This window comes from Saccoglossus kowalevskii, chromosome 19 (genome assembly GCF_978046115.1).
Source record: "Saccoglossus kowalevskii chromosome 19, keSacKowa6.1, whole genome shotgun sequence".
NCBI classification, from domain to species: domain Eukaryota; kingdom Metazoa; phylum Hemichordata; class Enteropneusta; family Harrimaniidae; genus Saccoglossus; species Saccoglossus kowalevskii.
Genome location: NC_140659.1, coordinates 18,613,075 through 18,628,883, shown reverse-complemented (window position 1 = coordinate 18,628,883; position 15,809 = coordinate 18,613,075). Strand labels below are relative to the sequence as shown.

General features: G+C 38.4%; 1 protein-coding gene across 1 annotated transcript; it reads left to right on the top strand.

Annotated features, from left to right (window-relative positions):
• Window positions 1–4,950: 4,950 nt before the first annotated feature.
• LOC144359839 (uncharacterized) lies at window positions 4,951–15,453 on the top strand. Its single transcript, XM_078012776.2, has 14 exons — window positions 4,951–5,176; window positions 5,718–5,865; window positions 6,517–6,586; window positions 6,882–6,975; window positions 7,944–8,175; window positions 8,273–8,450; window positions 8,910–9,038; window positions 9,224–9,426; window positions 9,531–9,660; window positions 10,364–10,504; window positions 10,626–10,802; window positions 11,874–12,126; window positions 13,077–13,217; window positions 13,907–15,453. Exons 1-14 carry the CDS (start codon window positions 4,951–4,953, stop codon window positions 14,401–14,403), a joined length of 2,619 nt encoding a protein of 872 aa, XP_077868902.1. The 3' UTR covers window positions 14,404–15,453.
• Window positions 15,454–15,809: the final 356 nt, after the last annotated feature.

Genomic DNA, 15,809 nt, shown 5'->3' with positions numbered 1-15,809 from the left:
ATAAGGCGGAAACATTATCTTGTTAACATACTTTTCAGTTGTCAAATAAATTGAATACGCGGAAAACTCGGCTGAACATTATATTTAACTCAATGATTTCTGTTTACTCATATCAGTGTATGCACGACAATTTGGTGTGAGCAATATCACGTAATTCGTTACGTTGGTGACGAGTATGAAAGTAAATCACAGTCGTCGTGCAGCGCCTTCACGTTACCTGCGAATACCCTCGTTGGATACGTCGCGTGTATATTACGTATAGTACCATATACGCGACTTAACGTAGTACGGGAATATAAAACGTTTTTTTCACATAGAAATAGTTGAAACAATGATCTAGTTTTCAAGACTGAAAAAGATCCAACCGCTATTATAGAATTCAATGTTTTGCATATGCCTTTTAAGTGATTAATGAGGACACTAAGGGTGCCGATACGAACATTGCTGAAAGTTTGATATGGTTAGACCCCCCAAGGCAGGGAAGATAATCTGGGTATCAATAATTGAGTTTCCCGGTGCTTCCCTGGAGTGTTTTTTTCGAACGCATGAATTAATAATAATAATACCAAACCGACGTGGCTGGCTGTGAGAAGGGGTCCAGGCGGTCACAATAGAGACACGCTCCAAGAGTCGCTTGCTATCTCTTTGAGTACCGCCGTTGTACCGAGGTATTATTTCATATGACGAATATTTAAATTAATTATGTCCCTCGCCAGAATAGGAAACTATCAGGCGAAGGGTGTCCGATTCGCACCATTATTATATTATGATGTAAAATGGGGTGGATTGATAACATATTCCAAATGTGGTAAAGATTATTTTTTTTTTTACATTTCGATTCGTGATCTACGATTTCAAAGACCGCGAATTTTTCGCTTATGACTTTGTATTTCATTTTGTCTCCAACAAGCAGCGATGATTGGAAATGAAACATATTTACATGGATTGGATTAAAACATTTCAGAATATTTATATCATAAACATAACATTTAAATCGCCAAAGTGTGTATCTTTCTGCAGCGTGCGTTCGAATTGTGTGTCAAATACTATATATTAGTACGCGCGTGATGTACGCTGTATGGGTCCCATATACCGCATAGGACGCTTCGCGATGATCATCGCTCTTGAATAAACCCAAAGTCCGATACTCATAGACCCCAAATTGTGTCTACAATGATCTGAAACCATACACACAATCAACGACAAACAAAAGATTAATATGTACGATATACACGGTAATGAGAATCCGTCTTTCCAGTGTGGACTGACAGGTCTTTTTATTAATGTCGTTTGCGAGTGCGCGACCTATGTTTTTTTTTGTTTTTTTTTTGTTTCAAATGTTTCATATAATTCTTGATTTAGAAATGAGTAATCAACTTTTGGTGTGTTTTACCTAGTAGTACGACATATCATCTTGGTGAAAAATTGAAAATATGCATAAATTGGCCTTTTAGGACTATTTCCATGGAAGTAAATGTTAAAACGTTTTTTTATTAAAAAAATAATTCCCAAATAATTCGGAACAACAATGAGTATCCATGTTTTGACATATATATATATATATATATATATATATATCAGTTCTTTTTATTTAGATCATGGCAATTTTTTGGTCAGAGCGCCCTCTAGTTTTGTGGAGAATCATGTTCATTTGGAATGCTCTGATTGGATGGAAGTTCAAGCCTAGCAAGGTGTGATAGAATTGGCCTGTTATGTTCAGATTCAAATAAGCATGAACCACTAATTTGACAGGGAAGTGATACTTATAATGCAGCAAGCTGTTCTAATTGCTGTTGTGGTAGAGTTTTTCTATTTTCCTGTCAAATGCATTTATTGGTCCACTGAAAAATGAAAATAATGTTCCCTGTAACTTAGACTCTTATTGATCAAGGCATTTTAAAAATCATGGGTGTTAACTCCCCTCAAGTTATGACCCGTTGTCCCCTACAGAATAATGGTTGCATCTAATATTAAAATAAAGATGGCGGAGTATAGCGTTGATTCATCTCGTTCTACTCTGGATTACTTGGAGTCAATAAAGATCCTAGAAAGTTAGTATTTATATGCCTGTGTGTTTTTTGTTTGTTTGTTTTTTCACTGTCTTTGACTTTCCCAGTATGTTTGTTGCTGTTGACAACAATTCAGTCCTCTGCCAGGCTTCAGTCAATGTTTTTCTTCACTACCTACCCAACTCCTCGTCGGGCACTATGTAGCTGGTGTGGTATATTTATCACAGACAGTAGGGCAATTGTCACATTTAGTGCTCCAAGAAAATATTCTCTGTCCATGTGTATTTATATAAATAGATGCAGTTTCTTTGGCTTGAATAACGATCACTGGCTTCGTACATACAGGTATACTGGTTTACCTGTTTCTAGTTGAAATATAGCCAATCTTATTAACCAAGACAGTTGGACATTTGCCACATGTCACAACACTCATTTCCAAGTGCCATAGCTTGAAACAAGTAGTCAAATCTGATATTGGCTGGAGCTTTAGTTTATATGGACATGGTAAATGGCAAACTAGATGGTCAGAAAGTAATAAAAATAATCACAGCTTTACTCCACCCACCCCACTATGAAGTAAAAGGCTGTTTATAAGGCCATGTATGATGGTTTCATTTTTCTTATGGAAAACAATTTTAATTAAAAACTTCTATGCTCCTGTACCCAACCGTGGGGGTTCATCACACTAAACAACAGGTGTCACTATTACTAAGATAAATGTACTTTTTTTTCATTAAAATTACTGATATATATATATATATATATATATATATATATATATATATATATATATATATATATATATATATATATATATATATATATATATATATATATATATATATATATATATAACATACGTATTATTTTTTCAATATATGTACCCGAAGGATTTTACCAATGGTATCTGGCGCAACACTCAACAACGATTTGTGTGGGTGTTTGACTCATTTTTTGCGCGAATATAGTTAGAATACCACGCGTTTTTTTAATCTGGATTTTGTGGGCAACATAATAAAATAGAACCTTCGGGTAAAATTCAAAAAATTGTGGCGATAAGTTTTAATGATAGCCATCTAACTTAATCGACCTTTTCACCCGGTGATATCTTTGCCGTAAATGTGATGACAAATTCGTGCAAATACGTTGGTAAATTTGACGAACCATGAAACCGCGTTTGATAGTATCACGTACGAATGTACGTCGCAAATAGATATAATAATTTTTGTTTGGATTACCACTGACTCAAAATCAACGACCGTCCATAATTCAACAGCGACCGTTCCTCCAGCCACATTGAATTATTAACCGATCCCAAGCTATGATTCGCTCACTCAATCCCTAAACGTTCCCAAGGGACATTTTAGAACTGGTCTACAGAACACTGCAGTGTCAAAACGCTTTGGTGAGAAACGGATTCAATAATGTGAAATAAACGGGCAAATCGACGAAGACTTCCAGGCGCGGTGAATGCGACCTGTGCTAAAGTTAAGTGTTGTCAGACCGTATGGATTGGCGATCCGCTGGACTGGAGTGCCTTCATACGGTATGGATTATCGGTGAATAGTCGCAAGCATCGATACACACTCTGCGGTGTATGCAAATACGATCGATAGGTAACTTCTGTGGGAGCAGGAAGTCTGAGAGCAAAAAATGTTTACATTGATCTTAACAAGGAATTCAATACTAAAGATCATGATGTATTTTCGTGACTTCGTTTTAAAGACATTATATTAAACTTTATAAATCTACGTGACAACAATACAAATTAAGGGTAGGACAAAAGAGAATGAACGCAACTGATCAATAATTGCCGTTAAAATCGCTCCGACATAGAATCTGCGCGATATTAGTGATTACGAACACGTCGTCGGCCATCCGTTTGCGCTAACAAATCAAAATTTTCGATTTTGAGTGTATAGTATTTTAACAAAACATGTTTTCACTGGCCGTGTTTCTTCTTTTAAGCCAAACATAATCAATAATGGACATGTTTGTACTGATGACGCATTGCCCCATTTGTCCGTGTCGCATAGCCTGAGACACCGTTTACATTTTTGTACGTTCGGTGAGTTGAACAAAGGGTAGCATCCAAAGCACGCTTTCTCGGCCATTATCACGCCACTGTACTTCGACAGACACTATTCCGCCAATTTGGTCTATTTCACTTGCCAAATTCGGCGGTATAGCGGATCACGTGATAGTTTTATCAAAACATGCCTTCAAATCAAAATGTGAAAGTCTGTCATTTTGTTTCATCTTAGTCCGTAGCTAGTTCAACTAATCACCCGAATATCCAATTGTTCATATTCCGGAAATAGCAGTCGATTGTCGAAGTGTAAGCACGAGCCGTGTACGTGTTTGCTACGGGACCGGCTACGAATGAGCACACAAGTTGCTGACATATTATGGCACAGCCTAATCACGCTCCCCTGAAATACCGTTTTCAAGTCTAATAGATTTTTCGAAAATTAAAGAAATTAAAACCATCTTTGAAAAAAGCAAAAAAACACACATCAATTTCAATCCCTTGCATGCGTCCTCAGCAGTACAAGTTTGGTATCTAACCAGTGACGTCAACGTAACTAGATCTATTACTGGAATAGCCAATCAGAAACTAAAATATTTGCATACGTGCAGACGACATTTGGCATAAAGAAGACTATCGTCCGCTTCGTTTTCCGTTCGTACTATTATTGTTCAATTTTTCGCAATGTACTTGGATGACTTGATTTGGCAAAGAAAATATTAGCTATGACCTCGACTTTTGCGAAGTAGCCATTCATCGTTTTAAAATAAAGCACATCTTTCCAAACTTCATTATACTACTGAACGACTACAAATCAAAACGAGGCGCTGTGGAAGGATACACCTGGTTTCTTGTCTCCGAAAACATCACGTTTTGTTTCAGTATTCACTATTCTTTTCTATTTATAGAATAATGGGCGAGCCAGCAGACAAGCCCGATTCAACGCAGGCAGAATGCTCATATCCACAGCGCCATCAACTGCACATGGAGAAAGTATATAATCCGTTGTCCAACCATTCGGACTCTCTCATTGAAATCGTAGATGACGTCACTTCAGACGACGACGAATTGTCCATAAACGTTGATGACATAGATGAGGATGATAACATTTCGAAAGATTGTACTGACCTGCAAACATGTATGTGGGCCTTATTTCGTTCACATACCACAATCAGTGAAGATGTAATTTACCACAGGCAAAATTGTAAACATATCAGTGTCGGTTAAAGCGGGAGGGTCGTCACCTGCGCACGCGCGGGAATTGAGTCTCAAGCGACGATAACAACGCACGCTAAAAATGCAAAGGCTCATGGGTAGACTCGTGTTTGTAAACAATGACACGATTTGGCCGTCTGCCGCATGCGCAGGTGACGACCCCTTCCCCTTTAACAGAATAGCACTACTGTAACAATATGTATCTACATGTTCCGAAATAACATAAGTTTGACATAGAGACTAGGGTGACCCCTACTTTGGAGTTAATAAAATGGGTTTTTAATAAAAAGTTCACATTCCGTTTTGTTTTTTTCAAGAAAAAAGTTTTATATTCAAGACCTATATTTCTGTATTTTCTATTTGCTTTGCATGCAAAATAAGACCTCGCTCTTGACTGTGTGTTGATGAGCACCAACTGTAGCCGATTTTAAGTACATCACATCTTATGTTTTTATCCGCAACAGATGCATCAGATGACGATATCAAAGTTCACGCAACGGAGCATATTCAATTATCGTCTGTCAATAAAGACATGAAAGATGGGCAGTTACATGACCACCGTGACTTGCTCTCTACGTTCAATGATGCCTTGGGATCTATAATCAACGAAAGGTAAGTTGTCTGTTATCATAGTGGTCATGAGAGGTCTGTTTCATGTCGGACATCAAATCCGCTAGATATCGTGTACCTATGATTAATATTTCATTTGAATATATCAAACCAAAGACATTTCTATTGTCTTTGATCAAACATACAGTATACAAAAATAACACTGGGAACTATATAACCGTACTCACATGCGGTACATGTTAGACTTATTTCCCTTGCCTTGTGTGACGTCACGTTGGTTAGATGTGGTGCTATAGGGTTGTTCAGACTAACCACTACGAATCCTCGAGGGCGGAGCTACGTCACAAGACGTTCTACTGCGCATCACTGTACCGTGGTTTTCTATGCGCCCTGCGCTGGATGCTGTGGAGCGCCGGTTGAAGCCAGAGTCGAGAAAACAGCACAAACTCAACTTTGAAGTAATCCTGAACACCAAATTTATATTGCACATACAGGCGTAATCTTTTAACACTATTCAGGGGAGTCTGAGCAACTAATCCAAAGTACCATTTTCTGATAGTTTTCGGCCTTTGTTTTCATCGCGATGGTTGCCAGGCGGTGAAAATGCCCGGATGTCCGCGCCTGAGAATAGGATTCTCCACCATGGCTTCACGGTCTAACTGCGGCGCATTTATCCCGGCATTTTTCTTACAGGTTAGACGTAACACGCATTGGTAATGCAGAGAAATACAGTGACAATGAAACTGAATTAGTTCACGACAAGGTATGTTTAACTGAAGTTTATGGAGTTATCTCTTTTTCTCAATGCACTTTGACGACATTCATCATCGAGTGATTAACCGTAACTATAAACTGCGCCCTCTAGCGATGACTGACGCGCTTATATAGCAAAAATGAGTGCAACGTTCACATCGTCAATATTGTCCATCAATAAATTATTTGTTTTTAAAGACTTGGTATATTTTAAATGAGTTGACTATTTATTTGGACACATATCTACGTCTCGTTGACGTCACAGAGTATTTCACGTAATTAAAATTCAATTGTTGTTATTTTAGAGGAAAGAATTTGATGATTTTGATGAATGGGCGAATGGGAACGTGAAACGCAATTATCGACCCACTGACCCGGAAGCACAGGGTCACGTTTCAGGTGAGTGATTACCATGGCAATATTAGCCAGGACGTAACTTTGTCTACTTTTATGTTTGATGGGTGAGGTGTGCTGTCAATTGCGCTTAAAGCGGGATGATCGCCACCTGCGCACGCGCGGGAATTGATTCCCAAGCCATGATAATAACACACGCTAAAAACGCAAAGGCTCATGGGTAGACGTTTGCTTGTAAACAATAACACGCTATGTCCATCTGGCGCATGCGCAGGTGACGACTCCACCGCTTTAATGCTTTGACAACACAAATTTCAAATTGATTCGAGTATATATATAATAATGTGCGTTTTACTCCTATCGCGCTCATTCGTCTGTGTTATTGTTTGTATTGTTTTCTTTGATTTTCAGCTAATGATGCAAGAACGTTCTGAATAAATGAATATTATGAGCCATCAACGGTCAATTATTCCGATTTGTCGCTTTTATTATTATTTTCAGTAAATAACTTTTAAAATATTCTCAAAACACGGCGTAGGTTCAACTAGATTCCTTACTTGAATAAGATTGGAATCGGATGGGAAGATGTTTTTTTGGAGCTGGAAAGAATTTTTGTCTTCATTTTGGTTTAAACGTGCCAACTTGAATATGACCTGTTGTCAGACACGTCCATTTATTCTATTGGCTTCACAATGCATTTTCCCATTACCATGAATCGCAGAATCATATTACCTTGTTAGTTATAAAATGAATGCTACACTCCCATATCAGACGTTGATAAAGTGCCGTGAAGTACACATACACATTCATCGGGCGTTTGAACATACTTCATCGTAGTTGCCGGTTCAATGGAATCAGCAAGATTACAAGAAAAACGGTGGTTTGCTTGATTTACACGTGAGGCTGACGATAATCATTTGTTCATGTTTTCAACATATTCCGAAGTTGAATAGAAAATTCCCGACTATGGCCAGGTAAAAATATATGATAGATCCTTTTTTATCGTACTGTAGGCTGGGCCATGAAATACACTAACAACCACAACAAGTACGTCCTGAAAAAAGCTTGCATCGGAGTTATCGTCTGCAGCAAGTGTTCGGCAGATCCGAACATTACCGAAGATAGACGAGAGTGCGATTTGACGCCGATTGCCATCCGACCAGCAATTTCCGATAAAGTACGAGAAAAACAGATCGGAAAACCCTGCTCTAATCCAAATTGTAAGGGAGTAATGATACACAACAAGTAAGTGTATGAATATGAGAAATATGTTCTATTTTTGATATCACTCCGTTTTTTATCATACCCGCATAATTAAATATACGTCACTGTTCATAAATAGGTGCCGTGGGAACAATGGATTTCCCGTGGTGCATCTGTGGAGCGACCAATCAGACGTCATTGCATTTGAGTCACGTGGTATCCACGACCACCCGCGGCCAGACACCAGAAGAATACCGAACGAGATGCTAGAATTAGGAATAGATCCTGCAATGGTATTTGAAGCGGAACTAAGATTGGTGGGGAACTTATTTATGATTTGCCATTCAGAATAAAGAATACAACATTTATATAAATCGCGCCCTCTAGTGACAGAGTGCTTTTATGACGTCAAAATTACGCATGAAGGCGAAAGCAATGTCGTTCATATCGACATTCAGATTGAGTTTGATCGTTTAGTCTTTCATCATCTAGAATATAATAAAATCTCTCAAAAACACAATCTTTACCGATGAACGGCTACAGATCAAAACGATATAGACGATTTGAACGGCCTTCGTGTTACCCATTTACCTCATAGACGAGCCTCGTCGCTAGGGGCGCGATTTATTGTGAAGATGTATTAATCGGTCCATCCCTAAATCGTTCAGTTGGAGTTTCTGCTAATGGTACCTGCGCAACAAACATAACATGTCGATTTCGGAAGTAGAATAATGTTATTACACTAAGGCGTATTAATTATCATTTATTTTGTCTAGGCCCAAACCAAAGTTACTCGCCCAAGACAAAGACGTGAACCACAAGAAAGGATTAAGGGAAACGAATCTACAGTTAAGAATATATTGACAATGGATGCAATTGGATGTCTGCCCGATAATGTGCAGCAAGTAAGAATACATATTCATCCGGTCGTGATACTATATACTATATACTGGTATATGTTTCACTGTTCTTCAGCTACCGTGACCGCCGTCGTTGGTGGCGTTTCATAATTTCTAGATACATTCTTCCACAGTATTATGCGACCCGAATATTCAAAGTATATATTACATCATTTCCTTTTCCACTGCAGGCAATTAAATCATTTTCAATCAAGCCAGAAAAACAACACATCACATTGGCCTTCCCTTTTATGGTGGACGTATTAAAACAAATGCAAATCAGAGAAGGCTTACCTCGTGCGTATCACGTGACGCCGGTGTTGCTATGCGATGACAACTTGGAGTTGATTGAGGGATTCCATACCATAATCACCATGGCACCAAATTTTCAAAGGTTTGGAGACTATTTTGTCAATCACCAGAAACACATCCGAATAAATTATTTGGAAATTGTAAATAAAAACTAATTTAATTTTCTTGCTGTCAACAAATCAACAGGTCGTGCATGTCTATAGTACAACTTACATTGTGGCAACAAGGTACAACGGAAGGTCTCCGACGCCATTTTGCAAGCCTCATCAAAATGTTATTCGACCCAACAGCGCACTTCGCATGTTGTCACCTGCCGGTATGTAAAATATTTGTCCATTTTATTAAGATATATGCAAGAACGATAACTTGGGCTTAGACATGAACTCGAAAAACATATTTTTATACTCGTGAATAGTAACTCTCACCGCTGGTGGGGTATTTCCAATATACGCATTGCACCATGGACGACCAACAAAATATCAATGCCGGGGCATGATGTGCTGACCATGCTTCCCAAGTGATAAACTATTTATATAAACGTGCACATCAAAAAACTCAACGATTATATTTCTTCAGTGAAATATGTCAATGACGTCATTATGCTTTTTTGGACATTATGAAGTCTGAAACTCGGATGAGTATGCACTTCACACTACACACCGTTAGATCAACAATGTGTCCAACTCTGCCAATCATAACAGTTAATAGTTAAATGATATGCATTCAACCGTGAAGAATAAGGCAGACACGTCAAATATATTGCTGAGTGGAAGATTCCTCCAAAAAAATTGCAAAGAGCGAAAAAAGAAGGGGTACTTATGATTTTCTTAAAAAGTTGAACTAGCGGCCATTTTAAATTGAGCATATACCAAAATACGTACAATTATCGCTCACAATTCGACAACTAGCGGGTCACGTGGAACAACATTTCAGAAAATTCATGTGTCAAAAGTATGTTTCGTATACATCCCTACCACGTACTGAACAATTATATCACTGTGCGTGTCATTTCTTGATAGACTTTAGTTGCCGATCTGAAACCAACTGACCGAGACCAAGTCATCCAAGCATGCGCAGAGACTATATTGGATTTACAACGTGATCATCTGACGAAAACATTTGCTGATCGAAACGTGGCTGACATTATTCAGATGTTGAAGGTGATATTATATTGATATTTGAGTCATTGAACTATCAAAATCTGCGATTATATGATGCTAAATTATCTCACATATTAATACATATATTTATTACACTTCGTTGTTTGATATTTATTGCCAGGACACCATGATTCTACCAAGTTTAAAAAGCTTCCATGAATACTTTTATATTGCCTTGAACGAGGTTGGATCCAAACTACCAGAACAAGATTCGGCGAGGTTCATCGCATTACTGGATCACATGACCTCTACAAAATGCAGTGCTTATGATTTTAAACGTGCTGATATCATCTTGAGAGTAAGTAATTAGTCGTCATGGTGATTATTTAAGTAGTCTTAAATCCACGGTATTATAAATTATAAACTTCAAACTGAAAGTTACATATTTGCTACGTTTACACGACAGCATTTTATTGGAGCTCTTCGGCTCCAGCCAGCTCTTTCAGCAAAAAAAACAGTTTGTTTACTCGTAATTGTGGCCAGTTATCAAGCGTGAACCAGTCATTTTCTAGTAAACGGGCAATATTTGGTACAAAAAACTGTTTAGAACAAAAAATAACTTTCATAGTATATGCTGTCAAGCTAACACTGGTACAGGATGCCAAACAAAAATGTCCGCTATTGAAATAAGCATCGTAATACTCAGACAATAAGCACTGAGTGTGTTATAACACATTTGAAAATATTGGTTCTTCCTTTTATGCCAGATTGGAGTGATTAACTCATAGTTTTACCAATCGTAATGACATGTTGGAGTTAATATCTCATAGTTTCAACAATCGTAATGATAGGTTGGAGTTAATAACTGGTAGTTTTACTAATAATAATGATAGGTGGGAGTTAATATCTCATAGTTTCACCAATCATAATGATAGGTCGGATTTAAAAACTCTTGATTCCACCAATCGGAATGACAAGATGGAGTTAATATTTCATAGGCTCACCAATAGTAATGATAGGTTGGAGTTAATATTTCATAGGCTCACCAATAGTAATGACAGGATGGAGTTAATAACTCATAATTTTACCAGTCATACCAATGGAATTACTAACATAAAGTCCTAGCAATCATAATGACAGTTGGGTGTTACTAATTTAGTTCAGTTGATAGGTTTCACGTATAGTATCTCTTCTGTTCGTCAACAGCAAAATGAATCAAAGCTCTGCAAACTAGGTTGACAAACTGTTAACACTGGTTGTCTGTGACGGCGAATTGTTTCTGAAATCACTGGTGCCTATTTTGTTCTTGTTACAATGTCGAAATGACCTTCATTTGTTATGAACTACAGTAATACACACGACGTAATATGTTATGGTCACGTGACAGTATGTTTTTTATCACTACAGTGTTTGGTTCTATTCATTCTAGGATCCGTCTCTTGGTCCACCCATCATCAATGAATTTTGGATGTACTGGGGAAACGAACTCGCATCCTGCAAAGTATTTCCAGTTGCCATGGCAATATTCGATGCATATAAGATGAATAGTGAGATGACAGATGATGGTGGGGTTGCCAAGGCTACATTAGCTGGTTTCAGGTTGTCGTTCCGTCGCCTCCCTCTGAAAGAAGGGTTAAACAACATCATACAGTGTTTGAAATCACAGAATCCAGAATGTATCGGTGAGAAATTCGCTGAATATTTGTGCAGTATGAATTGTTTTATGTGAGTGTTTTTACCTTTCAAAGTATGTGCCACGTGTAAACATTACCATAAACTTGTATGATATTTTTGTATAATTTATTCAGTTTTGTTGATGCAATATAAACGAAAACGGGTAGATTTATGATTAGTGCTGTTTGATAGTGTATACGATGAATACACTGAGCAGTGATTTATCATGAACGATGTTTTGTACATGTAGTAATTTGAATTTTAGTTCGATGGAACAATGACATTTTCTGATGCGCATGCGCTGATTGGTCTTGTACGTACAATAGCAATTACTGCGCATGCGTATTTGTGTTTCCATTTTCCGAATGCTGGTAGTGTTGCCACGTGTGTGACGCATAAACAGCATTTGTTGTATTTAACCTTAAATCATAATACAATTAGCATAAATTAGCATTTGATTCGTGAGCGTAGTACAATTTTTACGATTTTTCTGGAGTTAGGACACTCCGAACTGTCACATGTTAGGTACTTCCCTGATATTCATAGAACCGGCAAATACGAGTGACGTCATAATTTAGTATTATTCACGAACCAAAAAACTAAAGGTAAATCGTAATTACACTACGCTTAACGAATCATATGTTTATATTCGAAATAATTGTTCGAGTAATTGTTATCCAGACTGATACTATTGCGTTGCTATAACAAATGTGGTACAACTGCGCGATTTTTTCTCCGTGTAGATGCGTGAAATGATGACGTTTAGCGTGAATATTGTGACGTTTACCACAGCATGTCACCTAGTGATATTTCACACTAAACGTCACAACTGTGATTGATATGCATCATAGTCACGTCAGACATGCTTTCGTCCCTGTTACATCTTTATATATTGCGTAGCTCAACGTTGTCACGTGACCAAGTGATTTAGTGTAATACCAAACTATCTATTTTGCAGACGGCTCAGATAAGGACAGTGCCAATAGATGTGGGTGTGATGTTTGTCGAACAGAGCCGGCAGCAAGAAACGACATAAAGCAAACTACGGAAGGACCAGCGATAGAGTTTCTGAAATCACTGAAAACAGCGACAGAACAAGGTAGCTGTTTCACATAATTCTATATGTTCATTTCGTCGTCTTTGTCAAAGCGGGAGGATCCCAAGCGACGATAACAACACACGCTAAGAACGCAAAGGCTCATGGGTGAACGGTTGTTTGTTAACAACGACACGATATGGCCAGCTGACGCATGCGTAGGTGACGACTCCCCCGTTTAATAGGTTGACGGACGTGTATTGGTCGTACAAGTTTTTCGTGTAGTTGTATACAATACGATTTATATGTTCTGACAAATTCAAATAAATTAAAACTTGGCGGGTAAGTCAAGGCATTTTTAAGCGAAAAGCGGAGATCTGGGGCTTGTTGCTTCTATAATACTTTACCTTCAATAAATACCACAACGTTAACACCGGATAGTTCTTAAGATGGTTACATACATGGGTAAATACACTTGAAAAGTCATTTCTGTTTCTTTGAGCAGCGCCGTCAACAGTCGATTTGTTAAAAAATAACACCTACATTGTGCATGTACGTTCAAAACGACCAATACATTAAAAATATAATTATTACATTAAACGAATACCTAGTTGCGTGCTACACTATCAAGCAACAATATTAAAACTTACGCCCTTTTTGCATATACCACCGGTAATGCTAATTGCCTTTTTCATAGTAAAAAAGGTCGTTGGTGGCGCAATTCAAAATGAGCGTTTCTTGCTTACTTGCAGGTTTTACAAAATTTGGTTTAGGAGAAGACGCGTTGATGCGATCAGCCTTTCACAGACCCACTCATAGTACGTCCCCGACGTCAACATCGGCGCAATGTCTCAACAAACCAGAAACATCGCTGACAAATCGGTTCAGTTTCCCGCATTTACTCCCGCAGTTTCAACACCACCGCCGTAAGTCGTGCCCTGCTTTCTTGCTTCCTGGGGCAGCTCAACCGATGTCGTCACCTAGGTTACCACTGCAGTCAAAAGATGCGGTTCTGTCAGTACAACAACACATGCCCCACAGACCGTCCAATGTACCGATGTCATCATCGTTCCCGTATTCCGTGACACCAATACTACCATCGCTGATTACGTACAACCCTGTTCTACATAACACGCTCCTAGCCACCTTGTATTCCAATCACCATAGAAACGACAACCAGATTGGGCCAATCAGACGCACCAGCAACAACCTAAATTATTTAAAGTTGTTTCATCCATACAAAGTTTGAGCGTATATTTATAGCGTTTGCCATTACGAAATCTTCCTAAAATAGAACTGACGTAACCGCACTACTTCGTGGCGGCTAATTTTTTATTAGGTTTATTTCCTGAATGAAAGCATTGAAAAATTATTTCAACGCCAAAACAATTATAAATACGCCTGTCGCCATTTTTTGTCTTTAAGACATCTGACTCGTTTGCCCGGATCAAATTAGCTCATGCATATTCATTAGGTGGTAAAGGCTATAGTTAAATCTATATAGTTAAATCTTTCAAAACGAGCGACGATCAAAATAATATTGACTATTTGAACGGCATTTGTCCTCGCCCCATTTACGTCACTAAAGTGTTTTGTCGTTAGAGGGCGCTAGAGGAAATGTGTGACGCTGGACATCACGTTATACACGTATCTTATCCCCGGGGGCGGACATCCGGGCATTTTCACTGCCTGGCAACCCTCGCGGTGAAAACAAAGGCCAAAAACTCGCAGAAAACGGTACTTTGGGATGGTTGTTGAGACTCCCCTGAACAAGATTAGCCCTACGTGTGTAACATATATAAATTTGGTTGTTTAGGATTACTTTAAAGTTGAGTTTGTGTTGTTTTCTCGAATTTTCACCGGCTCGACCGGCTTTCCACAGCAGCGCGCACAGAACCCATAGAAATGCATGCACAATGGTACGCGTCTTAGCAACGTGGAACGTCTTGTGACGTAGCTCCGCCCCGAGTACAATGCATAATTACAATACTATGACTGGAATCGTAATCATATTCGCGTTTGTATTTACTTTACTGGCTCGACCGAACTGTAGTCGGTATGTAGGATTGTCGTTCGTGTCACATTCGACCCAGTCAGAGATAAATTAATGTTTAAATCTTCCTATGTACTTCCTAGTTATTGTGATCAATCCATGTTTTAAAAAGTCTCTTGATTGTGATCTATAGTTTAACTGAATTGCCCGTTAGTTGCTCAGTGTTTACCTAGTGTTTACCTCGTGTTGTTTTTTAAAGTATTTGTAAATATATTTGGAAATAAATTAGATTTTAATGTAAATCTATATTTAGTTGGTGTGTGCGTTTTATCTTGCAAAGAATCAACCCGACAACCTTGCAATTGTGAAATACATGTAGTTAGCTTGAAGGTGAGCATCGTTCCGAATCGCGCGGTTTCGCGTGCTCGGTGTAAACATACTAGTACTCGCCCACGAACCCGTGCGGGATATCACTGATAAGTCGCGTATTTTACCTACAGTCATACAGTTGCTCTGTTTTCTCAAGTGCAACCATTGATATTTTCGGAGAGCATATAGCTTGCATCATGCACACGAATATTACCGTGCACGGTGGCCGTATGCCGTAGCTGTGTTTCTTTAGTGTAGTGTAAAATGGGAAAGCAAATTAATAAAATGAATTG